Source organism: Chelonia mydas, chromosome 6, assembly GCF_015237465.2.
Source record: "Chelonia mydas isolate rCheMyd1 chromosome 6, rCheMyd1.pri.v2, whole genome shotgun sequence".
Classification (NCBI taxonomy): domain Eukaryota; kingdom Metazoa; phylum Chordata; order Testudines; family Cheloniidae; genus Chelonia; species Chelonia mydas.
The window spans coordinates 36,261,042-36,288,360 of NC_051246.2; the positions used below are offsets into that span (position 1 = coordinate 36,261,042).

The window sequence follows — 27,319 nt, forward strand, 5'->3', positions numbered from 1 at the left end:
TTCCTAGCCTAGAAACCCCCAACCATGCCACCTCATAGCCTGCCCTCGACGTGCCTCTCACTACACCCCATCTCCTGCCCCTATCCTAAAATAACCCCATCCCTCCCTCTTCCACTGAAGGGACAGGGTGAGTTGTCCCAGGGTGACGCCTCACCTCCTGCCAGGCGTGTGTAACAGGGGAGCCTTTAACTCAGCAGCCAATCCGCCCACATTGTTTGCCCTCTGCTCAGGTTTCCATTCCAGGAGGGGCACTGCCTGAGCAGCTGGGGGCAGAGCTACAGGGGCCGGCTGGGCAGCGTGGGGAGTGCAGACAGCAATACTGGTTGCCTTGCCTCCCAACATAGGGACTCAGAGGGGAGTGGCAGGATCGTGTTTCCCTTCCTACACAGGCCTCACAGGCTTGGCCCAGCACTGCAGTGCACCCCCCTCTGGGCCAGAAGGCAGCCGCTGCTTTAGGACAGGAAATGAAGAGGGAGAATGTATGTGATTGACAGTGCAGGGGGAGGCTGGGTGGAGATACAGTATATAGAATTTGGCCAGTACATCAGGGTAACACAGCCAGACCCAAGTCAGACGTTCCATGATGACGTTCAGACGTTTCTTAATGATCAGTGGGGTCAGGATTGCAGTTTTACTTCTAATCCAAAATACAACATTTCCAGCAGCATAGCATCCCTGGCACGCTGCTCCAATACTGACTGAGTGCCTCCTGCTCCATCACTACCAGGCCCTACAGCACCTCGAAGGTCTCCCATCCAACCTCAGGCCCCGCCACTGCAATACTTCCCTGGCTCTCATGCAGTTTAACATCCTACCTCTCTCAGTCAAAGCTCTCTATTCTCACAATTGGCCATGATAAGACATATAACATTGACTTGAGGCAAGTTAGAGAAAGGACACAGCTGTTACTATGTAGATTACACAGGAACATCACTGGGAATCTGGGATATTGCCTTGATAATAAGCAAGCACTGAAACTTTAATCCTTTGCAGCCAAATTATGTTCTTTCTATACACAGCTCCCCTTGGCTTTGGGGAGGGCTGCTTGGGCATAAGTGGAGGTAGAATTTGGCCCTATGTATTTTTGTGCAGCTTAATCACGCTAATAAAATCACATACAAAAAAAATAATCACTCAAACCATATGCCATGAAGTTAAATATGTCAGATCTTGTTGTCCATCTTCTTATACTCTCAACTTGCTGTAGACATGGCAAACACTTTGTGTAAGTGAAGTGTGATCTGCATCAATGCATGTACTCTACATATTTGTCTTTACCACCATTGGGTGGTGCCAATAGTCATATGTTAGATAAAGCCTCTACGTTTGACATCCAACTGTGTTGCTGTAGCTGATGCTGTCTCATGAACTGTGTCTCCTGAGTATGCATGATATTAAACGACAGAAATTACACTATTAGCATTCGACACACTGCTAGTTTACTTTTGGCGACAATACTGGCATGTATTTAAAGGTTCCTAATAAATTTTTTTACTTAACACTTATGTGGCATGTTACATCTTCAAAGTGATTTACGAACTCTAACCTTATCTGAGTATCAGTACAGCTTTTCCCGATTCTACACCCCCTTGAAAACCCCTCCTGAAAACATGGAATTTTTTTTCCAAATCACATGTTTTGCCTTTAGGGGGATTTATATACTGCTAATGTCACCCGTCCTTGGCAGGACAGGATCTGAGGAGCTTCTGTGTGGTACTATGTGAGCTATGGCAATGGAGGCGGTGTGTCCTGAGTGAATTTGCACAAACAAGTTGTTTCAAAATAAAGCTCTTTCCCCCCTGCACCCACTTCATGACTTTTCAGATATTCTAAATATCCCCAGGTTATTAGTCCTGAATGAGTTTTCAGTCCCTTCCCTCTTGAGCTGAATGACAGTTATATCTCTACAGGCTGCTTCTGTAGCCTCACATCACCATCTTAGCCTCATGAAATATACACTCTCTAACCTATGCCCCACAATATTCTCCATCTTTTTTATTAAATCCCATATGCAGATTCCCGGACAAAGTCAAGACTCTGATCGATTAGTCCTAGGCTTTATGTTCACAGCATATTTCCTCCCACCATAGCGCATAGAAGAGAGCACAGTCAGGTCAGTATTCCCACCACCTTTACCATTTTAGAGCCATGCACAGGGTACAAGGCAAAATCACTTTGTGTGGACCCCATCATGCAGTTTTTCTGTACACAAAATCCCCATTGACTATCATATAAATGTATTTGTGTACAAAATACACTTACGCTGCAGACCACCTTCAACAATCCAACTTCTGTCTTAAGTGACCACTTTAAAATATCACAATAATTTCCAGTACAAGTCTAGCCTTACTTTAGTTCAATTAGACCATGAACCATTTATCCTGGCCCCATGGGTAGTCATTTAAATGAAATTTCATTGTAAATTTTTAAAAACTAGACAATATTACCTGCGAGGATCCTAAGTCTACAGTCATTAAACAGGCAAACTTTCCATTAAAGAGACTGGGCCTCAGATAATAACAGTTGTAAGGGCTTGATGGCACTGCTGCAATCGATGCAGTGGTGTCGATTTAGTGGGTCTGGTGAAGACCCCTAGGTCGATGGCAGAGCGCTCCCCTGTCGACTTCTGTACTCCAGCTCCTTGAGAAAAGTAAGGGAAGTCGGCTGGAGAGCGTCTCCCATCAACACAGTGCAGTGTGGACACCACAGTAAGCAGGGGCCATCCCTAGCTATTCTGGGGCCCTACGCAGCCCGCCTGCAAACCCCCTCCCACAGCACTCACCAGCGGCACAGCTGGGGTCAGGCCGTTGCACATCCCGCCGCCAGTGAGTGCAGGCCCAGCCCTGCTGCAGTCCTCAGGGGAGTGGGGGCGGGGCTGGGCAGAGCAGGGGCGGGAAGAGTCGGGGCAGGGGCCATGGGGAAGAGGCAGAGCAGGGGCTGGAGCAGCAGGCTGCTGCATGGGGCACCAGGAAATGTGGTGCCCCAAATTTCCTGGTACCCTACGCAGCTGCATGCTTTGTGTATGGGTAGGGACGGCCCTGACAGTAAATTGACCTAAGTTACATTGATTTCAGTTACGTAACTGAAGTAGTGTAACTTAGGTTGACCTACAGCTGTAGTGTAGACCAGCACTAAGTTAGATCAAATTTGGTGTCTATGCTGCATAGTGGATTGCCCTAAACATGCTATGGATGTTGTTCTACTAGGAAATGAAACTTCAGCTCACAAACATGGGCCACAAAAAGGCTGAAACTTTCTTTTTTACTGGTTCACATTTTTCATTGCATACTAAATGGGTTTCACTACATAGAAGCCCAGAGAACTTTGCTTACCACCTGACAGATTCTTTGTTATTCTGGATTTCTTTCATCAGAACACCCTCTTGGCAATGGCTGCAGGAACACAAAGATGCAATTAGACAGCAAATGTTTGTTTCCTTTAGGACTGAAAAGGGCATTTAATAAAATAATTCCAAATTCTACCGTCAAAGGCCATGCAGAGCTAACATTGATTTTGAGATAAACCATGTGTACTCATCTTCTAAGGGCAGAATTTAATTCATGTATACCATCAGCTCATGAACAGATAATTCTGTTCTCCCTGCACATGTGGGTTTTTCATCAATGTCCACTGGAGCTTTACACAGGAGAGCAGAATACCAGTGCCAATCGCCACCATACAGATCTAAGAGCAATAGTTTGCCTACAAACAAAAGAATCATACAACAGTAATGGGCCATATTGAGACCTGGTGTAAGAGGATGCAGCTTCATTGATATCAACAGAGTTGTACCTCCTTCCACCAAATCTGAATTTGGCCTAGAATTATTAAAAAGCAGTACTTGTGTGGGCAAAGCTGTAGTCAGAATGAAGAGCGATGTACGAATGGAACTGTATAAAAAAATGGAGAGTACCTAGGGAAACTTACATTTTCTTTGTTACTTCATTTACAGAATGTAATTAACACAGACAGTAAACCATTTATCTGCATTTGAAAGAATCCAGACAGTTTATTTAATTTACTTATATTTGCAAACTGTTACCCTTGGGTTATGTTTTCAGAGATTATAGTACCATTCCTTCCCTCTTATTTTGATCAAATCCATTCCTATCACTTGGATTTAAATAAGCTGCAGATCTTACACTATTATTATTAGTAGTAAATATTTATATTATGGTAGCACCCAAAGGCCCCCATTGTTCTGGGCAATGTACAGATACTGAAAAGAGACAATCCCTGTCCTACAGGGTTTTTGACCGCCAATGTGCTGTGGCAAATTGCCGGCACTACTATGATGGGTCTCGCACTTTGTCTTCTTGGGTGGAGGTTCAGGGTACCGTTTCTTGCCCCTGAACTGGGGTAGTAACTGCCCCACTAGTGTCCTAGAGGAGGGGAGTGGAGAGGGAGGGACCCGGGCCCGCCCTCTACTCCGGGTCCCAGCTCAGGGGCCCTAAGATAGCGGTAAACCACTAGAACTAGTCGTTCCTTCCCCTGGGCTACTTCCCTCTCCTGCCCTTCAGCTTGTGGGGCTTCCTGCCCTCCCTCTGCACAAACCAGGTGTCTCTTTACTTAGGGTCTTTTTCTTCTTAGCCCACTGCAGCACTTCTCCAAACTCTCCTCTGCTTCCCTCCAAACTGCTCTCTGCTCCAACATCAATCCACTCTGCTTCAACTCCTCTCCTTGTCTGAGAAGCAGGGGGGTTTTATCATGTGACTGGCTTCAGGTGCTTTAATTAATTTATAGCAAACTTTCTTCCCTCTACAGGGAATAAGGCTCCCTTCTAACACTCTCCTGCTGCCCTCTGGCTGTGCTGTATCACGGTGTATATAGTTTACCTAGCACACAATAGTGCTTATAATGTCAGAAAGCACATCTGAATAGCTCAACTTTTCACTCTAATTGGCCTGTTATTATCATAGACCTTCCCTGGACTTTACGCTCTTCTCTTTCTTTTACAACACTGTCTTTCATTAAAAGGTCAGCTTTCTACAAATAGTGATTGAAGTGGCCAGTCACACTTACCAAAAACGAACATAAAGTCCAAATGTCTACATTAATTTTAATACAAATCAGTTCCTGTGGTTGTAAACAAATTAAATTAAGGATCAAACTTACCAGTGGATGAATTAAGCGGAAGGCACTGTATAGGAATTATTTTTATAAGAGGATTTGACAAACCAAGTAAAGAAAGTATACTCATAGTTCAGCATCACAGAAACCAATAGGAAGAAACAGTAGTTTTAAATGGTGTAATAGACCAGTGGTTCTCAAAGCAGGTCCACTGCTTGTTCAGAGAAAGCCCCTGGCGCGCCGGACCGGTTTGTTTACCTGCCATGCCCGCAGGTTCGGCCGATCGCGGCTCCCATCGGCCGCAATTTGCCGCCCAGGCCAATGGGGGCTGCGGGAAGGGCAGGCAGCACGTCCCTTGGCCTGCGCCGCTTCCCGCAGGCCCCATTGGCCTGAAGCGGTGAACTGCGGCCAGTGGGAGCCACGATCGGCCGAAGCTGCGGACGCGGCAGGTAAACAAACCAGTCCGGCACGCCAGGGGCTTTCCCTGAACAAGCGGCGGACCGGCTTTGAGAACCACTGTAATAGACAACCACATTATTTATAATTTCTTCTGGCCTAATTCTGGTTTAGATTTTTTTTTTTTTTAAATCTAAATGATTCTTTAGATCCATTTACATCACTTTTAAAATTTCCAGACACTTCAGTGAAGCTAGGGTTTAGCCTTAAATTAATTGTGAAAACTGGTTAGTTCTTTATTATTATAGTAATTATTGGGATTGTAACTTTATATCATAAACTGACAAAATGCTTTGTAGCTGTTACATATAGTTCATTCTTTGACATATGCAACCAGTAGTTTACCCAATTCCTTTTTATATCCACATATTAGTCAATTGCAAGATTATAAACCCTTCTGTATTTTCCTCATTGGATTATAATACTAAATGCCAAGATAACACAGTTCTTATGTTCTTCAAAAATATGTACACTTTTGTATGACTGGGAAAACTCACTAATTACAGAGAATATATAATAGAAGGTAACAGATGTTCCCAGGACATGAAGTTTATCTCTTGTGGGATAACTTGCTATACAGCCATTAGTCTGAGCAAAATACTGTTTTGATAATAAAAGAAAACTGAAAACATTATCCAGTGTTTTTCTCATGCAACTAAAAAGTCACTGATTTATTTCTCTTATTAAGAGTATCATGTAACAATCTGAAACGTTTTAGATAATTTACAGTCATGAGAACAATCCTCATGAATCCACTTCATACAAGAGATGGTAAATCATCCAGTTAGTGCTAATATCTTTTTAAAGTTAAATCCTGTTTTATAAGGTTACAAATTTTCTGAATTCTTTCTTGCTGAAAAAAAAAAAAGTCACAGTCTACAAACATGATGTAGAACTCAAATTAAATGTCTACAGAACTATATCTACAACTACTGGCCTCACTTTGGAGTTAAAATTCCAAGCACTATTCCACTGTGAAATAGTGATCAGTTCTCATTATCTTTAGGTGGCAAAAGTGATTTCTCAGGGTAAGAGTCCCCTAGTCATTTTACACTGCAAATCAATAGTGAAATCTACAGTGTGGATCAGAGAGGAATTTTGCTCATACTGTTTAGCACAAAGGTCATGCTAAAGGTAAAACCAAACATTGCTATTAAGCATTTGCCAAAACCAAACATTGCCATGGAGAAAAATTATTCTTCTTTACAAAGGGCAGAATTCTCGACGCAGTTCAGCCACATAGATCTTGCCTCTAATACTATTCTCTCCCTACAAACTGGGAATATCCATTGACAACAATGGAAATCACCACAACAACCTGGGAGAATGGAATATCAGACTTGATGTCCGCCATGTGGGTTTTAGGGGAGAAATTTGCCATGTGGAAACAATGTGAAAGTAGAAATGAATTTGGACACAGCATGAGCAGCAGTGGGACTGTTCCAAAGCCCACTGAAGTCAATAGGAGCCTTTCCATTGTCCCAGCATAGACTGGAATCGGCCCACCAAATTCACCAACATACAAATACAACATGTGGACATTTCAGAACTTTCTATTCTTGGTTCCTCTTTTAAATCAATCATTTTGGTTGATGTCTCTCTGGGAAATAAAGTTGAATTGTTTCAGCGGTCTATAGCAGTTGTATGAACTGGGTTTATATCCCCAGCAGCACATCCAAACCACAAAAAAGTCACTTTGGAAGGGCATGAGTAGTGTGGCCTGGAGGCAGAGGCATGGCCTTGAACGCTAGCCAAGGGGAGTACTGAAATCTAATACTACAGGTATTTTGTGCACAGAAACCAGTGGAAGTTTTGCATGCTGCAGAACTACAGCACTGAGCTCTTATTGCATTGTGAATCGGGTAGACAGCCCTTCAGTGACATTCATTTACTCTTATAAGGCAAGTAAGAGATTTTAAATGTCTTCTCTTTGTACATTAGTTTCATCCATTCCACTGTGAACAGGGTATTATTCTCATACAATAGTTATATACCCCACGCTAGTACAATGAAGCCAAAAGAGTGTTACTGTCTTTGCAGGCAATTCCTTGGTTCCAAACTCTAGTACAGGGGTCGGCAACATTCGGCACGCGGCCCACCAGTGTAATCCGCGGGCCACGAGACATTTTGTTTATGTTGACCGTCCGCAGGCACGGCCCCCCGCAGCTCCCAGTGGCTGCGGTTTGCCATTCCCAGTCCCGGCGCAGGCTGCAGGGACGTGATGGCCACCTCTTCCCACAGCTCCCAGTGGCCGGGAACAGCAAACCGCGGCCACTGGGAGATGCGGGGGGTGGGGGGAGCGTGCCTGCGGACAGTCAAGGTAAACAAAATGTCTCGCGGCCTGCCAGCGGATTACCCTGATGGGCCGTGTGCCGAAGGTTACTGACCCCTGCTCAAGTACATATAGCATTCATTATGATCGCACTTCAGGACCTCAGCTTGCAGGGTCCTGTACCTTTCAAAAAGAAACACACCGTAAATCATTTGGATCAAAAATGTTTGCTGTTTCCATCTCACAGCACTTCCAGTGACTGATCCCTAGAGAGACAGATACTGGGGCCATCTCTGGACTGGAGGGATTTGTGCACAGTCTCCTACACAGAGCAGCAAGAGCATCTTCTGCTGAGAAGATTGTGCACATCCACAAGATTATGATGTAATTTAAACTCTGACCAGAACTGCGTTCAGACAGCACAAACAGTTCAAACAAGAGTAACTCTCCGTGGGAATCCTTTCAGGATAACTTTCTAGCCTGTAGGAAAGATGGTGCAGTGGTTAGGGCATTAGCCTGGGAGTCAGAAAACCTAAGTTCAATTCCCTACTCTGCCAAATTTCTTGTGTGACCCTGGGCAAGCCACTTAGTCTCTCTGTGCCTCAGCTCCCCATCTGTACAATGGGAATAATAGCACTTCCCTACATCACAGGGGTGTTGTGAGGTGCCCGTTACTATGGTAATGGGGGAACATGGAAAGATGTAACAGGGATGTGTGAGAGGTTAATGTTGAACTGAATATTTAAAATGGGACTTGGGAGTTAATCTGCAGTTGCCCATATAAGAACATTCATAACACTCCATTTTCAAAGGGCCAAAGCCTCTTTCCTGGACATAACCTAAGAACAGGGGCTGTGTGGAAGGGGAAATATACTGGGATCTAGCAGAGAGAAGTTACATAGCCATTCTGCCACTTCTTCAAACTCAGGGCTCCAGGAGCTGTTGCACCCATATACACAAGGGAAATTGGCTGGTGGATCAGTTTGATCAAGGTCTGATTCATCATTGTGGTACTCCCGTTTTACTCTAATATAACCCCTCTGAAATTAAAAGACAGACATCAGCAGAAACAGGAGCAATGCAGTGGTAAATCTGTTCCATAGAGTTCAGGCTGAAATTTCATCCTTAGTTTACTTTGCCATGCATAGGTACTGTATCTAGTATGAAACCCAGAGAGAAAATCTTGTGCAAAACTTGGATTCACTGGTTTGGGTTAAGACCATTTCAACCTCTGCTCTGAATTTCCTGGCAGTGAAGGTTTGAGAGGGACATCAAACTTGTTTTCACTTTCAACCAGACTGAATGTGAGTCCAGCTTTCTGGAGGTGACAAGCCTTAATTACAGCCCAGAGCCACATGGCAGTACTTAGCACATCCACATTTATTAGCTTTTGTGTTACTGATGCAGCAACAGGACAGAGCTCTGAAGATATCATGCCTGGCATCATTTAATTACAGAAAACATTGCCAGTCTCTAATCCAACAGACACTTAACCCGGAGAGCATCTTGTGACCCGAAAGGGATCATCTGGAAAGGAATCAAAATTCTGTTCACCAAAAACATTTATATTAGCTGTGAAAGCCATACTCTGCAAAAGAACTAATTGGAGAGCTTCCCTGCAGTCTCTCTGCCAGTGTGCAAAACACTCAGACACAGCCTCACCCATCCCAATGCTCTGCTGCATCATTAGGGGCTGTTTAGTGTTCAAAATGTAGGACCGGTTATTTGTAAGGCCTCAAAAATCTGGAAACTTTAGAGCGCAGCAGTCGAATAAAGGATCGTGGGAACATCTCTCTAGACTCTTGTGCTGTGTACTTGAAGTAGTTCTGTGGATGTGCCAAGACATCAAACAATGCCTTTATCAGCTTCTTATCCTGAAAAGGGTAAGGCAGATTTTTTTACTGTCAATGAACAGATAGTTACATTCAGAGTCACCAACACTTAATCCCCAATGATTCCATAGCAGATTGTTTTAATAGAGGCAATGGCCTTGAATTTTTTTCTTTCCAGTCACTAATGTGGGCTCTCAGATCTACACAGCTGGAGTGAAATCCTGGTGAAATCTTGCCACTGACTTCAGTGGAGCCAGGCTTTCACCCCAACCTTTATTTCAATACTAGCAGATCCAAGCATGTACAGAAAGCAGAATACTGAGTTGAGTTCTGACAGGAGAAACGTGCTTTTTGGGTGAAATCTACTCCACCTGCCTGAGTACTGGGCTCTGTAAAAGGTGGAGTGTGATGTGTGTCAGAGAAGTGAAATCAGTCTCTCCAATCCAGGGCTAATAACTGCAGGGCCCTCACTCCCTCCTTCAAGGCTCCTATTCTGTGAGCTGAAATAGCAGCCATTGTCTCTCCGTGCCAGTTGTGCAGGGCATTGGATCCAAGTAGATGTAAGCCTATGTCCCCCTCCCCAAGCTTGCTCCCACTGCAGCCTTCCAAGATGGCCTATGTGAAGCCAGCCTGGAGATCCTTTTCCTGGCGCTTAAGAGATGCATAGGCACCCTTGTGCTCTGCCCCACACCTAGGCAGGGGGCTTCATTGATGCTGAGGCCTGGGAAGGGGTGTGCACCGATTTAGCACTTCCCTGAAGTGGCTTGGACCTATAGGGCTAGCATAGGGGTCTTGGAAGGCATTAAAGTTGCTCATGCAGACAGTCCAAGAGAGGGTCTCAGTGGGGTGAATCCCATGTGGGGAAGTAGCTTCAATAGCACAAGAAAGTGTAATTTACAATTCTGTATTAATCTCTCCATTAATTCTCATACCAAAGCTTTAATAGAGGAAATGTACCTTAAGTATTTCTTGGTGATTTTCAGATGCATAGAGTCTACCATCCCGAACTATGTCTTCTATTAGCTCCTGGTAATCCTCTGTTGGGGACACATGATATAATCATTTGCCTGTTAGACTCAGCTGCATAATCAATGAGGGCCACATTCTTCCCTTAACACATGAGTGAGCTGCTGGCCACTGGATGCAACAGGAAGGGTGTGGGCGTGTAGGTTCACATGTAACACCAAACATCTGGCTCTCAAATTAGCAATCTTTGGTTTTTCAAATGACCTATAAATACACTGTACTATTTATTATGAGGACACAAGCTGAGCTATTCATCATCAATCTGTCAAAGGCAAGAGAAAGAAGCAGCAGCCTGGGACAGCTCTATGAATTGTAACCATGTGGCATGCTTCAAACTTATTATGTTGCTAAAGAAATCCACACAAAATCCATCTTTAAATATTCTGAATCTTTTGCTGGTTTCTTCATATTATAATAAAAAACTTTCTTAAAGGGCAGTTACAGTTGAGCCAGGGCAAAACCCTCCCAGGCAACAAAAGCCTTAAAAGGAAGGAAACTCCAAGCTAAGGGTGAGGTCTTCCCCCAACCAATGAATTACTCACTGTCAGTGAGACACTGCAGCCCACCAGTGGGTACAGGGAAATGTTACACCTAGCTCACACTGTCTGACAAATCCTTAAGTCCAACCTCACCAACAGTGACACAGGTGCAGAGGAGACACCTGGGGAGGTGAAGCTCTGGCCCCACTGAAGTCAATGTGTGTTTTTGCCATTGACTTCAATGGAGCCGGGATTTCTCCCCTGGGGTCCAGGTTAAGGGCTGAGCTTTGGGAAGTTTCCAGGGTAAGCATGAGGCTGGAGTTAAGGGTGAAGGAGATGAATGCATGCAGTCAGGGTCGGATTTCCAATTGGGCACAGTAGGCATGTGCCTAGGGGCGCTGGCATTCTAGGGGCATCTAAAAGTTACAAGTGGGTTAAAGATTTCATTTTTTAGGGAAAACACGAAGGTCAGCTGTAGGCGGGGGTGGGGGAGGAGGGCTGAAGATGCTGTGCCTAGGGGCACGGAAAGTGTAAATCCGGCCCTGTGAGCAGGACAGTGTGTCCCTCGCACAGCCTGACCAGCTTCCTGAGGCTCATCGGATGTGCATCCCTGCCGCCAAAGGAAAGGGGCTGCTGACAGGAGAGGTTGTTGGGAGGAAGAGGGTGCCCCCCACCTCCTCTCATAGCCACAGGAACGGAGACAGCAGGCAGCCCCTGGGATTGGGGCTGAGTCCTGGTGCATCTTCCATTGCAGGGTAGGAGAGAAGGGCACGGCGAGCATCTCTCCTTCTCCTCCTCCTCCTCCTCAGAAGTGCCGGCGGGGAGGTGTTACTACCTGCAGCACTACACTGCCTCAGCCCGCCAGCCTCCATCAAAGCCTGTCAGCTTCAGGAGAGACGGCACCAAAGGGGGTCTCTTAGCTCCGCTGCTGCGCTGCCCTCTGCTACGGCTCCCTCCTTCCCGTCTGCTGAGGTGTCCCCGGCTCCCTGCACGCTCCGTGAATCACCGTCGGCTGCCTTTCTGCAGCACCGCAGCCGGAGCTCGGCCGGGTTCCCGCCAGGTAACTCCCTTCAGTCCCCAGTCTGTGCGGCTCAAGCCCCGCTTTGGCGTTAATAGGGCACTGGCCTGAACGTGCAGCACCACGGGCGCTGGGTGAAACTTTCCCCGGGGGAGGCTGGCTCCTCGTCCCGCCTTTTCCGCCGCAAGCCCGCCCACACTCCACCCCCCTGCTCTGCCCCAGGTCCCACCTCTGCCCACCGCCCCCCGCTTCGCTCCCCCGCTGAGGTCCCCCCTCCGCTCACTTCCTCCCTCGCCCCCCGGCCGCTTGCCCAGCTGCTGCTCGCCTCCTCACCCCCCTGACAGACCCCTCCCCGCCAGCCACGAGGCCACCCGCCCCCGCCACACCTGCCATGCAGCTCTCGCCGCTCCCCTCCTCATCCTGCTGCTGCTTCTCCCCGCTCCCCCCACCGAGAGACCCTCCCCCCTTTTCACCTTAAAACACTAATAACATTCCCCTCGGGGAAGGGAACAGCTACAGACCAATTGCCAGATGGATTCCCCTCTGCGGGGCAGGGAGTTTAGTGTATGCTGTATAGAGAGAGAGGAAAAGCCAGGCTACCTGCACAAAACTGAAGCCTAATCTCTCCTTTCGAAAAGTTTCAGAGTAGCAGCTGTGTTAGTCTGTATCTGCAAAAAGAAAAGGAGGACTTGTGGCACCTTAGAGACTAACAAATTTATTTGAGCATAAGTTTTCATGAGCGACAGCTCGCTTCATTGGCATATTTATACCTGCCTCTGGAAATTTCCACTACATGCATCCGACGAAGTGGGTATTCATCCACGAAAGCTTATGCTCCAATACGTCTGTTAGGCTGTAAGGTGCCACGGGACTCTTTGCCGCTTTCACAGATCCAGACTAACACGGCTACCCCTTTGATATTTGTCACTGTGTAAAGTTACTCAGGGCTAGTCTACACTGGCAACACTAGTCATGGCAGAGCCAGCGCTCTAAAAAATACCCACCTCCACGAGAGGCGTAGCTACCGGCGCTGGGGGCTGTTATTGGAAACAGGCTTAAGTCCCCTGGTCCATTTTCAAGCTATCAAGCTATCTAAATCTATAACTATGGTATTGCTAGGATGCCTATTGCTATAGTAACTACTACTTATTATAAAGGCCCTGATACAGCTTCCATTGTCTTCAGTGAGAGCTGATCAGAACCCACTGAAATGAATACCACTGAGTGCAGCAAGACCAAATTTGGCCATGTCAGGGATGAAGATTTCAGTGCGTAAGTCTTTATGCACAGAAGTGTCACGCCAACACATTATTAGTTATTTATACTTGGTAGCACCTACAGGCCAGGACCTTTTTGTGCTAGGTACTTGACAGACATATAACAAAGAGACAGTCTGTGCCACAAAGAGCTTACAACCAAAGTAAAAAATCAGGCAACAAGTAGATATAGACCGGGGGTGGGGGGGAAATGAGCCCAAGGACAATAAGAGAAAATACTGGTCAACAGAATAGGCAGTGGTCAGAGCATGCCAGCTGCCTAATCACTGTTGAGTTTTTGTAGGCAGCAGGCACAGGGCAGTTTTAAGGAGGTGAAGGGATTTAAAGGACACTGAGGTAGCTTTGTGGATATTTGCAGGGAGCGGTTTCCATGCATAAGAGGAGAAAGTATGAAGGTTCTTGTTGGAAAATTTTACAAGCTGACAATCAGACTGTCATAATCTGCAGTACGGGGTGGGAGTTGATGTAATTGCACATAAACAAGTCCTCTGTTCATCCAACCATTCAGCTAAGTCAATTTAATGCCAGATAAGCACAGAATCATATTTTTTGTCACTGGAAATACATTAATATTACAATGTATAAGTATGCAAAAAACTTTCTATGTTTAGATGCAAGAAAAGTGCACTAAAAATAAAATAAAATAAAAGCAAACTCTAACAGAAGTAAAGTCAGTCAAACTCAATGCCAAAAAAAAAGGGGGGGCTCTAAAACTCCTTCCAAAATGTTAATTTGCAGTTTGTGAAACAACAGGGCAAAGCAAGCCTAGGGCTTTGTATACACTGACATTTTTGCAGCGCCATAGTGCTAGCATAGCATGAATGGAAGCACTAGCATACACCAGCCAGAAGTGTTTTAGCCACCTAGTCAATTCTAGACTGTCTCTGAGCAGAATTTGACAATACAGTGGTAAAAATGCCAACAGCCAGTCTACGCTAACATTCTCATGGCCCTCATGTTAGACCAGCAATAAACATAGACTAAGTATCAATGCCCCAAACTGCAAGGGTTCCATTTTTTGAGAGTTTTATCAGTTTTACAATGTGCTCCACCTACCCTCCAGGGACTGAAAGGTTCATGCTCCCACTGTAATATTCTACATTACTTATCACCTGTTAATAGCCACTTACCATCATATGTTACATAAGGCACCTGGAATCCTTTGGCACTATTCCCTTCATTTGACTTGAAGTGGATCCACAGTTTTTTAGACCTAGATGTGAAAGCTATAGGGCGTTCGTAGGTTTGGCAGGTTTCATATGTGGTCACAGAATTGGAGGAAGCTTCCAAAGAAAATGTACAATACGCAGCTGTCAGACAACTCTTAATAGGCAGCAGGTTTAAAACAAATAAATGGAAGTATTTCTTCACACAATGCACAGTCAACCTGTGGAACTCTTTGCCAGAGGATGTTGTGAAGGCCAAGACCATAACAGGGTTCAAAAAAGAACTAGATAAATTCATGGAAGATAGGTCCATCAATGGCTATTAGCCAGGATGGGCAGGAATGGTGTCGCTAGCCTCTGTTTGTCAGAAGTTGGGAATGAGTGACAGGGGATGGATCACTTGATGATTATCTGTTCTGTTCATTCCCTCTGGGGCACTTGGCACTGTCCACTGTCAGAAGACAGAATATTGGGCTAGATGGACCTTTGGTCTGACCCAGTAGGACCGTTCTTATGTTCTTAACTCTTCAGTTACTTAGTGATTAAAAAACACATTAACCTACAGTGACAAAAATGTTTTTATGGTAGGAGGATAACCGGAATACAAGTTAAATAAGTGCAGTTTTACACCTCATTTTGCAAGCATTAATGTGCCAAGATTTTGCTGTTAGTCTGAACTGTTTTGGGCAACAGCCAGAGCCAAATTCTGCTCTCAGCTACAGGAGGCCAACTTCCACCCCAAGAGTCTAATTGAAAGGACAACTGCATTTACTAGTTGAAATACTTTAGGGTTCTTTGCACAGAAAATTCATCTGGCCTCTGGAAGGTGCAATATCCCAGACCACATGTTATCTGGCAGTGCAGCAGGCTGACTGAATCAGGAGACAGCCCAGACCAGTGCCTAAGGGTATGTCTACACAGCAAAAAACTGTGCATGGACTAGCCTACCTGAGCTAGTTTGAATCCAGCTAGCGCAGGTAACAAGCAATGGGTAGTACAAGCGCAGCACAGACGCTGGGTAGGTGTTCTGGTCACTTCCTCTCTCAGAAGCCTGCACTGTGCTGTGTTCACTGCTTGTTACCTGTGCTAGCTGGATTCAACCAAGCTCAGGTAAGCCAGCTTCTGCTGCGTAGACATATCCTGAGTGCAGGCACCAGGGAACCTGAGCTGCAGGAATTGAGTTTTTGTTTGTGGACAGAGTGCTTGTGTCCGATCTCCACAATCCCTTAACAGAATCACATCAGTGCTCAGTTCAAGCTTCTTTATCCCACTGGCGCTGTGCAGCGTGAGAGGTGTTACTACAGCCCTACAGTAGTCCAATGAATGATTTGTGGAGGGGGGGCATCCAGGGAGTGACTGGTCAGTGCATGCTCTGTTTTTTCTTTTCCAGGTGACCTGCAGTTGGTAAGAGGGCCTCTGCCACCTTGATCCCTGTGAAGCAAATGGGAGGCTTGCTCATACCCTGACCATGTAACTTGGCTCCATAATTATTTTCATAAAACATTTTTCTCTTATTTTCTTTTAGCTTTTTAAAAACATATTGCTTGTGAAATGTGCCAGCGCCAGAAACTGAAATGGTTTCTCCACAGCACATGTAGAATCATAGACTCAGAAATGCAGGGGTGGAAGGGACCTTGAGAGGTCATCAAGTCCAGCCCCCTGCCCAGTGGCAGGACCAAGTAAGCCTCAAGAATCCCTGACAGGTGTTTGTCCAACCTGTTCTTAAAAATCTCCAGTGATAGGAATTACACAACCTCCCTTGGAAGCTTATTCAAGAGCATAAATACCCTTGTAGTGAAAAAGCTTTTCCTAATATCTAATCTAAATCTCCCTTGCTGCTGATAAAGCCCATTACTACTTGTCCCACCTTTCGTGGACATGGAAAACAACTGATCACCGCCCTCTTTATAACAACCTTTAACATATTTGAAAACTGTTATCAGGTTCCCCGGGTCTTTTTTAAATCAAGACTATACAGGCCCAGCTTTTTTTAAACCTTTCCTCACAGGTCAGGTTTTCTAAACCTTTTATCGTTTTTGTTGCTCTCCTTTGGACTCTCTCCAGTTTATTCACATCTTTCTGAAAGTGCGGCGCTCAGAACTGGACAGCAATCCAGCTGAAGCCTCACCAGTGCAGAGGTGAGCGGGACAGTTATCTCCTGTGTCTTACATATGATAATCCTGTTAACACACCCAGAATATTAGTCCTTTCCTCATCTGCATCACAGTGTTGACTCATGTTCAGTTCCTGATCCACTACAACCCCCAGATGCCTTTCAGCGGTACCTCCACCTCACCAGTTATTCCTCATTTTGTAATTGTGCATTTAATTTTTCCTTCCTAAGTGTAGTATTTTGCACTTGTCTTTATTGAATTCCATCTTGTTGATTGGTCCAAGTGGAATGGGTCTCAATCCGGATGGTATTAGTATTCGATCCAGTCCAACCTGGGCAGGGCTCACCTAGAGGTAAAAGCACCCATAACTCTTTACCATTCATCAACCCTTACAAATGCTATATGAAGGTTTCTCACAAAGATCAATGGCACATTTCAGCTTTAGGCCCTCGATTCATCCGGACCCAATTCCACATGATGATGGAAAGGATGTTGGAAAGGATTTCCAAATTCATTGTCAAATGAAACCTATTTCTCTACTCTTTAGAACTAGGCTTTAGGTGACTGGTTTTTAGTTTATGCACCAGGCGTGGAATAAGCAGGAGAATTCTGTTCTTCACCCTGAGGTCCATTGGAAAGACAGACATTATATGGTTTGGAAGATATTTCAGACTTACAACTTTTTCGCATCACCAGGTAGTCTCCACATTCATCTTCTATTGGCAGAAATATTTCTGGAACCACAATCAGAATGCGGCGCTTAGGAGGTGGATTTATAGTCCACGTACATTCAATGTTCGCAGGGTAATTCCCAGGATAGTTTGGGGATTCAACATATCCAGTGAAATCTCCAAGTTCACCTCCACAGTGTCTATCTGAAAAAGGAACACGTCACCCAGGGCCGGGGAATGAGGAGAGGGATATCTAGAGCCTTCTCTACAGTCATGGTCAGCAAGAGCAATAGACATATGAACCCATTCCTGTTTGCATATGAAACAGGTGAACCCCTCTGTCAGCTGCACATCAAACTGGTCCCTACTTTTGCCTTTGTTTCTTTAAATAGTGAGATCCAGGCTGAAAAATAAAATTAGGAGCAGAACTAACTATTAGCACAGAGGCATATGGTGGCTGTGAGGCTACAGCCGCTTGCAAAGGGGATGTAAAACACGACCGTGTCAGAGTTCTCCACTCACTCCCATCCAGGGTAACATTTTTATACTCAGCTTTACACAGGGGTAAGTAACTACACAGGGTGTAAGGTATTGGAAATTCAAATATATGATGCACAATGTCTGCAGCAGCTCAGGACAGAGTGAATTCTGCCCCATCCATTCAGAGGGTGCAGTGTTTCATGCCTCCTATACCAGACCTGCTCCATTGGCTGCTGTCGCGGAGATGCAAGGCCATGACCTTGAATCCCCTCCCTGCCTCTTTTGAAGAAACGAATGCGGAAAAACTGGGATTGTGACTAGCCCCCATGCAGGATGTTTTGAACACTCTTCTTGTGCACCTGGGCGGGTCTGGGCACTCGCTGCCTTATAATATTGTTAAGGCTGTGGCATGCCCTACAACTGCAGCCCTTAATTTATGAAGAGATGCAGCTACCAGAAGCAGATATATATAGTCAGGGTTTCATCAGAGGATTTTCTCTTCCCCTCATTCTCCTTGCTTTATGCCCTCATCTTCCTACATTGCAGCCACCGCTATTCAGAAACCAACAGGGACTTCCTTTGGGCCTGTTCTGTAATAAGCTGGAAAGGTTACTGTTAAGAAGCCCAGAGAGCAGAGTGAGTTGCCTGAGCCGCATTCCTTCCCCCTGCTAGCCCAGGGAGAGAGAAAAGGAGACTAAGAACCCAACCAAATCTCTTGCATTACATGGCAAAGCCAAGATCTACCAGCAGTACCAAGTGCGGCCCAACATTCCCAGGGTTGATCTTTCTCATGTGCAGACTGGCAAAATTAATGATTGTTAGCACAACAATACTGCAAGCCTCATTCACAGAGCTAGATGCCTCAATAAGTCATCTAGGGACGTAACTCAGTTGTGGTGTAAACAGGTGCAACTCCTGTGACTTCCCTGTGGTTATGCCCACTTGCACCAAATCTGAATTCGATCCCTACAACTCTCATTTTGGATGCTAATGACTCTGGCCTGTTTCATTTCTAACTGGCTGAGAAATCCATTTGTGATACTTACTTTTACACTGGGTTATGTTTGTTGATCCATCAAAATCAGTAGTGGTGTTTCCAGGGCATGAAATACAATAATTTTGACCAAACTCAGGTTGGTAGGTCCCAACTGTGCAGCGAATACATCGGTGAGTTGTAGTTTTATAAAAATGACCAGGTGAACATTGAACTGTAGGGGTTTGTAAACATGTAGTACAGTTACCAAAGGCGATTATGACACTAGAAAGTAGCTTTATATATGTTTTTATAGGACTTATTATAAGCTAAGTAAATAACTAATGTTATATTTGTGTGGAGCTACAGCAATAATATGAAGGCGTACTAGGCTCCTTACTGCATTTCCAATATCATAGCTCTTTTTGTGAGACCACAAATATAGCTCACAGTGCCACATGCTAGTTCCTGTCTAGAAGTGAGAAACAGCAGAAAGAAAGAGAAAGAATGTATATCTGTCTGTCTGTGAAGGGTCGGGGGGGAGTAAATAACAGATAGTGAGAAAAAGAACATTTCATTGAATGGTCCAACCCTGATAGTTTTACACATGGCAAATCAACTGTATATTCATATATCAACGGAACAATTCTGCCACACTTATTTATACTGAGAAGTACAGTACTACCTGAACAGACTTGCTGAAATTCATTGTCTAGTAGGGCACTACTCACCATGATTAAGGGGAGGAGGATTTGGCCCTTCATGATTTGTACACTTGTTTTTGCAGGTCTTATGCAATGACTAATGCGTATATTGCGTTATACTCCCATAACAACACTCTTATTATGGGATAGATTAATCTATATTAGAATCATGCATTATAACCCCTGCCCCCTGGTTACATATGTCTCCTGAACTTGTAAGGATGTGGGGCAAAATCCTGCACAGGACTTACATCCCATACATCTCCATTAGAACCAATTTTGATTACTGTTTGCAAAAAAAAAAATACAATGCTGCTTGCATTAAACCTATGATTTTTAATGCAAATGTTAACAAGAACCTCCTTTGTGGTTAAAATATCATCACCACAGGATTCTCATCCTAGTCACAGGCATTGGGGCTCAAGTGCCAATTATGTGGGACCTCCCTTAACTCAAGTTTTCAGGGGGGCTTCTGACCCACGTGATGCCCATTAATCATGCTCCAGAACATCCTGGCTAATTCCATTTTCAGCCTGGTCATAAAGGACTCCCTTCCTGCAGGACCTAGTCAATGGTTCTGACTGTTGTGGATCCATCTCTCAGAACCTACTGCTCTTTAGTCAGACCCTGGATTCCTTTAGCTGCTTCTGTGGTTTCCAGTCAGCACATAATTAACATTATAGCCAGTTTGGGTACTTTGGCCTCTGTGATCCCAAAGGGTTGGTGTTGTTATGATTGTGTGGCTCCCTTGTGCATCCATCCGTTCTGGTACTAAGGGGACCAACTTGCTGCCAGCCATCACTCAGAGACAGTCAGCTCTCCTTTGTCCTTGAGATTAATACCTGGTTTTTCCTATGTTCTTTTCTATCTGTCTTCACAGATCGTCATGACAAATCATTGACCAGGTTCAAGATATCTGCCAGACCATCTGGTAGTCCCAAAATGCCAAAAAACTTGAGATGTAAGAGAGCTCCCACATGACTTGAGCCAGGGGCATGACACTCAAGTGTGAGAATGCTGGGAAACGATAGCTTTAAAGAGGGGACATATTTCGCCCTTTTAAACTTTAGCCTTCATAGCAACAGGGACAGTGTTGGTCTCTCAAAGCACTGCAGTTCATTGTATCTCTTCTTGATCTTACCTTTCGTCTCGCAGTCCTGAAACATTGATGCACCGCTGTATTTTGTTGTCAGGCCTCCTCCACATGGAAAGCAGGCTGTCCGGCCAGCTTCAGGTTGGTATGTTCCAAAGGGACAAGGCAGACAGGGCTTGAAGCCATCAGAGGAATATTCACCCCGTGAGCACTGACCTAGAGGACATAAATACACATTAGCATAAACCTGAACTTTATGGAAGCTGTATCATGGCTGAAAGAGTATTATGCACCTGCTCCTCAGCTGGTGCAAATCATTTGAAGATCTGGTCATAAGTATGGAGTATGAAAGTCTGAAACCAATTTTATGCAACAAAACATGGGTTGAAATAAGATCTTAATAAGTACGTGGCTGGAATCATTTACAGGCTTTAATACAATGATGTTTGGAATAAAATTGGTTCTATTTTTGCTACATGTTGCTTCAAAATTGTAGGACAACATTCCAGCCCTTTTTCCTTTTGTCTCCAAAATGGACACAAATGAAAGCATGAAAAATGCAGTGTTATTTTGCACCCATTTTCTTTCAGCCCTGATTGCCTGCACTACACACAACTCTCTGGGCATGTGACACAAGTAATCAAGCAAGGGAGGCTGCCGGTACAACTCACAGCAGGTACTCCAAAACAAAGGCCCACTCTGATCCACTGCTATACGGGGGAGAGGCCTGCTGAGCTGGAACTCCACAGATTTTAGGGAGCCAGAATTAGGGCCCAGTAGTTGCAATTAAAGTACAGCACTGCTCCCCGGCTGCCTGTGGCTTTTCTCATTTAAATGGAAGCAAGAGTCAGCACCTGCCCCATAGAAGTTGCCTATTGTAACATCAAAATGAACACTGACTGGTTCACAAACATTGGTGAACTCTTCAGCGAACCTGGTGTGAGGAGTTTCACATTTCATTATAGAAGAGTCTCAATGGGGCTAGCCCACTAATAGCATTTTTAAGTCATATAGCTGCAGATTATGTAGACTCTCCTGCCATTTTGTTAATCAGCTCAGAGTCTATAAAACAGGCAGCTGAACTAACCTAGCACTGAAACTATAAGTAGCAGAAACCCAGATTTTGTAGAATTCACAATTTATTTTTATTCTATACAATGATTATTATTAATAATCAGTAATTAAACAAACACTTTATTACTGTATCACCCTGAAACCCTAATCCAGATCAGGGGTTGTGCTAAACTCCATACAAACACATACTGCACCACAGTCCATGACTCAAAATACTCTTGCCCTCAGACTCTGGGTCTTTGATATTGTCTCCACTCTGAATTGCTTTGCTCTGCTATGGTATGAAGGTAGGATTTACCTCACGGAACTGATTCTCTATCGACCCTGTGGATCCTTTATGGAAATCTCTGAAATAAAATCTGTCTTCAAAACTTGTAGCAAGCAACTGATTTCAATGACAGTGGTTAAGTAATTACACTGCTCTGGATGACACAGAATCGTGCTGCAGTTGTTCAGCCACGCTGAGAAATTTTGCCCTTTTAAAGAGCTGTTGCGATAATAAACCGGTTGTTAGTTTTAGTTTATAGCTCCAATAAATCATTCCGTGAATGGCTGTTTTGTTAAGGAGTTAAATTGGCCTTGGCTTCGTTTCAAAATATTTGACTAAAAAACAAAAAGGACATTAACTACTGGTCATGATCAATGATGAAGAATTTTGTTTATGGCTAACAAATTCAGTTTAATAATGAGCTTCTCTTTCGTGTATTATAGGCAGCAGATAAAGTGATGTTATCTGGCTCATTATACTGAAACTGAATGAAGAAAAATATCATCCTAATTCTTGACTCTAATTTATCCAACACAAAACACTTTTATCCAACCTTCTGCACTTTCTGGATACTCATTCATTTGCTCCTAGCTCTTTTCAAGTCCCTCTTTATTTTATAGGTATTTCTATGGCACACACATCTCTGTAGTGTCTGTGAGCCCCACAAATATTAATGAACTAAGCCTCAGAATATCCCTAAGAGGTTAAAAAAAACCCCACAAACTACTTTCATTTTAGTGACAAGAAAAATGAGGTACAGAAGATGTTAAGGATAGTAAGGTTCATTTTGAAAAGCTGCGAGCCAACTTAGGCACCCAGAATCAATGACCACTTTTGAAAGTCAGACTAAGTCACTTGCCAAGATCACACAGGAAGTCTGTGGCAGAGACATCTGGAACAGAACCCGATCTCCTGTATCTCAGTTCTATGACCTAACTGTGAGAACATCTTTCCTCCTAAGTGCTTCTCCTTTACTGGTTTTTTTTTTTGTGAAGTTATTTTACTGGTTTAGATTTTATTTTTTAAATCAGGTGCGACTTTTCCCCCCAGATTTTTCTTAGATCTCTAGCTTCACATTATACACCCCCTGAACAAAGTAACGGCCCAACACAGTCTTTAGATATGCACAAGGAGCTCAGTGGAAGCCTTATGCACCCATCCAAGGGCAGAAGCTATGTGAACACACAGTATATCTGAATGAAATCTACTCCACTGGATCTCTTTTTCTCAGCAGCTTTGCCATTTGCACATTACTTGTCTTGACAAATCACTTTCATCTGTAGTTATGTGCTGTAAAACCCACTGTGGAGGAAACTTATTTGAATTCAATATTTTGGAATCACATACAAAAAGCAGTGAAATTCTGAGTCACAGCTGCCACTCCATTTTTAACTTTCCCCGTTGTTCTCAGGTACTGCCGGGGTCTTTGAGTGCTGGGTGATCTTATATAGCACACATGGTACTTTCAAGGTGAGTGAAGTAAGGAGTGACAGCATCATTTCTGTGCCTTTTCTAGCTCTGTAGGGTGTAAGAGCCTTACCTCCACATTCGGACATATCCCGAGCTCCAGCTAATTTTTGGTTTCCCAGGTTCTGAGGACTTGGGCAAGGTTCACAAGTTATTTGTCCTTCCTCATCTTGGTATGTTCCATTAGGGCATAAAACACAGAGTTCTTGTTCCCCATCATAGTATGTTCCGACACTGCAGCTAGCTAACGACATGAAAAAACATCTGGTGACCAAAATTCAATTTATGTTCTTCAAAGCCAGTAAGTTAAATTGGCAGGTACCAGGTTGCTGAATGACTTGCAGATTGACGCCTTGTACCTCTAAGGCAAACCCACTAGAATAGAACCATGTAAACGCAAGGGGCGGGAATGTTCTAGAATTTTGCACAGAGTGAAATGTTCCCTACGAAGAGAAAACCAATGGTTCTAGTATAGTGCATACCGACAGAGACCGCATCAAACTGTATAGACTATTTTGATTTTCAGAACAGATATGGGACATTGAAACATAGGAATTGCCCTACTGGGTCAGACTCATGGTCCAGCTAGTCCAATATCCAATGTCTGACAGTGCCCGCTGGGGTGCACAGGGTGAGTTCAACAGGAAGTGCCTCTGCACAGCCGACGGCCACAACCATGGGGGGTGGTTTGCACGCAGTTGGTCCTGGCAACTCACTCAATTCTCATTGGTGGCTGGACGGAGCTGTGTGTGTACCACTGTGACACACCCTGAGATCTTACCTCAGCTGGCATACTAAAGCTAGTGAGGGTAGCTATCTGCAACCACCATTAGCGAAAGGGCACATCTGGCCCTCAAAGTGCACTAAGTCTCCTCTTACAAAGCCAGCAAAAAAACTCCCAAAGGATACCATTGTCAGAAATGGTGCTGGATCAGGAAGAAGGTCATGAGCCAGTTTAAAACCAGGGGAGAGGCTTCAAAGGGCTGACAATGGAGGAAGTACAAATTTAAATATTTTATTTCTGTTTGTTGAACTGAATCAGAAAGTTTAATTTCAACTCAGTTCTATGTTAAACTGTGCCCCCCCCCCAAGCTGCCGTGCCTTATGGGAGGTGTAATTCAAGTGCCTCATGAGGTCCCTATTGTCCTCTATGTGCTAGGCTCACCAGACTACATCTCCCATGGTGCAGCATCACCATGTAACTTCCATGAGGCACCATGTTGACTCAACCAGAGGGGAGACTGTGGTGAGTCAGAAGAGATGTAGCCCAGGCAGAGAATCTGCCCCACAGAAAAAATGGGGGCACAAGGCACCCAAACTAGAACCACAGAAGCGCGTGAGACTCAGATTAATGTCAAACTGACCCAAAATGAAATGTTTTGATTCAGTTCAACAAATCAAATTCTTTCATTTCAGGTTGACCCAACCCAAACCAAAATATTTAGTTTTGAATATCCCAACTGCAGATCAAAAAATGTCAGCATTTTTCCCAGGGAAAAAACTTCAATTTTGCAAAAACTACATTTTCCATCAATAAACATTTTGAGAGAAAATTCATGATCAGCTCTAACAAACATGCTTTTTAAATTGTATATGTCATAAAGAGAAGGGGAACATTGTAAACATCAACTCCTTCCCCCTAAAATAACAACAGGCCAGGCAGTAGCTCACCAAGAGCCAAAATCTACTTTGGTCACATCCCTGCAGTCTCACTGCAGGTGTGTAACCAAGAGCAAAGTTTAGCCCCCCACCATCTAGGCTGTGAAGTAATTTCCTGGGCACTCATTGCTGTTGGGGGCATTAATTTCAAAATGGCATCCCCAAATCAGCCTTGCACCTATCTGCATCACCCTTGCCCACTCCATAATTTTGCCATTCTGGGGGTTGTTTTGCTAAGTATGATGGAGAGAAAACGTTAAATGTTCAGCCCTTTTTGGAGGGGAGATAAAGATTTCACAAAACAAGCCACAAACCTCATCATTCAACTCTCCATCATTCCTTAGTTTTTCATCAGTTAAATGGCATGGGGGTGAAACCCTTCCAGCCACAGAGGGGCCACATAGGCCTGAAGCTCAGCAGTATCATTGTAGATCTGCTACGCACAGGCTCAGGAAGTATAGGGTTGTACTAGGGGATTCCACAACCCCTGCCCACCAGGGAGCCGAGTGCCACATGAAGGGAGGTTGTAGACACATCTAGGAGTGGCGGGGCATTGCCACTGCAACTGCAAGCTGCCTAAATCTGCTTATAAACTTCATTTTGGGGGGCTCACAACCTGTAGGCTGTGGTAGTGGCTGTTTAGCTGGTTATGTTCTTATATTGGCACCTATCAATGTAATAACAGACAAGCCCAACTACACAGCCACCCACATCTTGCCTCCGACAACTCCTGAACCGGGCCCTGTGCAAAGTCCATTTACTCAGGGGACAAGGATTCCACACTTATTCATATCTGATGTTACTAGAAACAGCTGGTTACCTAACAAACCCCTTTGTGCTAACAAAGTGCTGGATGCTGAGGGGTGCTGAGGATCCACTACACTCTAGGAACTGAAAGTGCTCAGCACCTTTTGGAGTTAGTTTCAATAATGGTAAAAACGTACCCAAAAAGCGCAGCTTGGGAAAATCAAGTATTCAAAAACCTTTTCACAATGTCTGTAGAAAAATTCATCTCTGTATTTCTATCCACTGTCTCCTCTGAGACATGCCATACGATGCAAGACTGAAACAGCTCCTGCTTGTCTATGACAGCGGTGATCAGAAAATTACATTTTCATGCATCTTTAGCTATTCATTAATCTGACAGCTGCTAATTATTAAATCTAAATATTAGAATTAAAGAAGCACCAACAGGTTCCAAAGATTTATGCCTCCTTGCTTAGAAGGCAAGAGTTCCCCAGCCCTCTCGAGTACACATACGGTATTTATTCCAGATAACTCTATGTGGATAAATGGTGCAATGTATCAGACTATTTAATCTCACAGATATTCACGATGGATCATTAAGAGGACATAGCCTATATTCATCCCCATCTCCTATTTACAGATGATCTAAATGTGGGTCACTTGTCTGCTCCCCAACAAACTGAGTATGTAGCTAAACAAAAAGATTTGTTATCCAAGGGACACAGATCTTTCTTTAGGCTCAATTATACATTCCTTTCTCATGGCAAGTTGTACCTGACTACAGAAATCACCCAGAGAAATCAGTGGCACTATTTGTGTAGTAAGAATGACACAACTAATCCTCTAAGCAGGAAACCTAAGAAAAATGTTAAACACAAATTCTTTTGTGCCAATGTTTGTTTAAATAAAGCTAAAAATTTGATTCTCATCTCACAAAGCCACAAAATGGAAGGTGTCCCATGAAATATGGGAAATACCCAGTTAAAACAAGGTCTAAAGATTTGCAAACAAGGCAAAATCAAGAATTCCACTGGCTTTCTTTGCTTTCTCCCCTCCTCCAGCAACCTGCTTGTTTTTCTTCAAATGAACAAAAGGAGCAATTGCCTCCAGTAGACTTCATTTTTGTAGCTGCTGTCTTTGTTTGTCTTCAATGCCCATTAAAATCCCATTCTTGAATCGCAAGCAGCTGTTTTTAAAAATATATATGTGAAAGCTTTTCGGACGGAAAAAAAGGGGGGAGCCCCCACAGGGAGCCAGGATTACTAGCTACAAAGACATTTAAAGACTCTTCCACTCTTTTCAACACTTTACTCTTTGAGCATTTGACTCTATTGACAAATACTTTGGTATTTCAGTGGCTAAAGTGAACTTCATAAAAGAGGTCATGATCTAGCATCTAACCATTTTCCTAAGATTCATGCCTTGACTTTATAAGGAAAATCACAAATAACTGATGCAAATTGATTCCTAAGC

General features: G+C 44.2%; 1 protein-coding gene across 6 annotated transcripts in view; it reads right to left on the minus strand.

Moving 5' to 3' along the window:
• Positions 1-9,160: 9,160 nt before the first annotated feature.
• The window catches only part of SCUBE2 (signal peptide, CUB domain and EGF like domain containing 2), a 63,680-nt gene continuing 45,521 nt past the window's right edge, over positions 9,161-27,319 (minus strand). For all 6 annotated transcript variants that reach the window (XM_043549557.1, XM_043549560.1, XM_043549555.1 and 3 more), the window contains 7 exons: positions 23,514-23,684; positions 20,680-20,847; positions 18,908-19,069; positions 17,388-17,585; positions 14,561-14,713; positions 10,588-10,667; positions 9,161-9,672 (listed from right to left, as the gene is read on the minus strand). In XM_043549557.1, the coding sequence (XP_043405492.1) occupies positions 9,520-9,672; positions 10,588-10,667; positions 14,561-14,713; positions 17,388-17,585; positions 18,908-19,069; positions 20,680-20,847; positions 23,514-23,684 (1,085 nt within the window). In that variant the 3' untranslated portion in view covers positions 9,161-9,519. The remainder of the gene's footprint in view (positions 9,673-10,587; positions 10,668-14,560; positions 14,714-17,387; positions 17,586-18,907; positions 19,070-20,679; positions 20,848-23,513; positions 23,685-27,319) is intronic.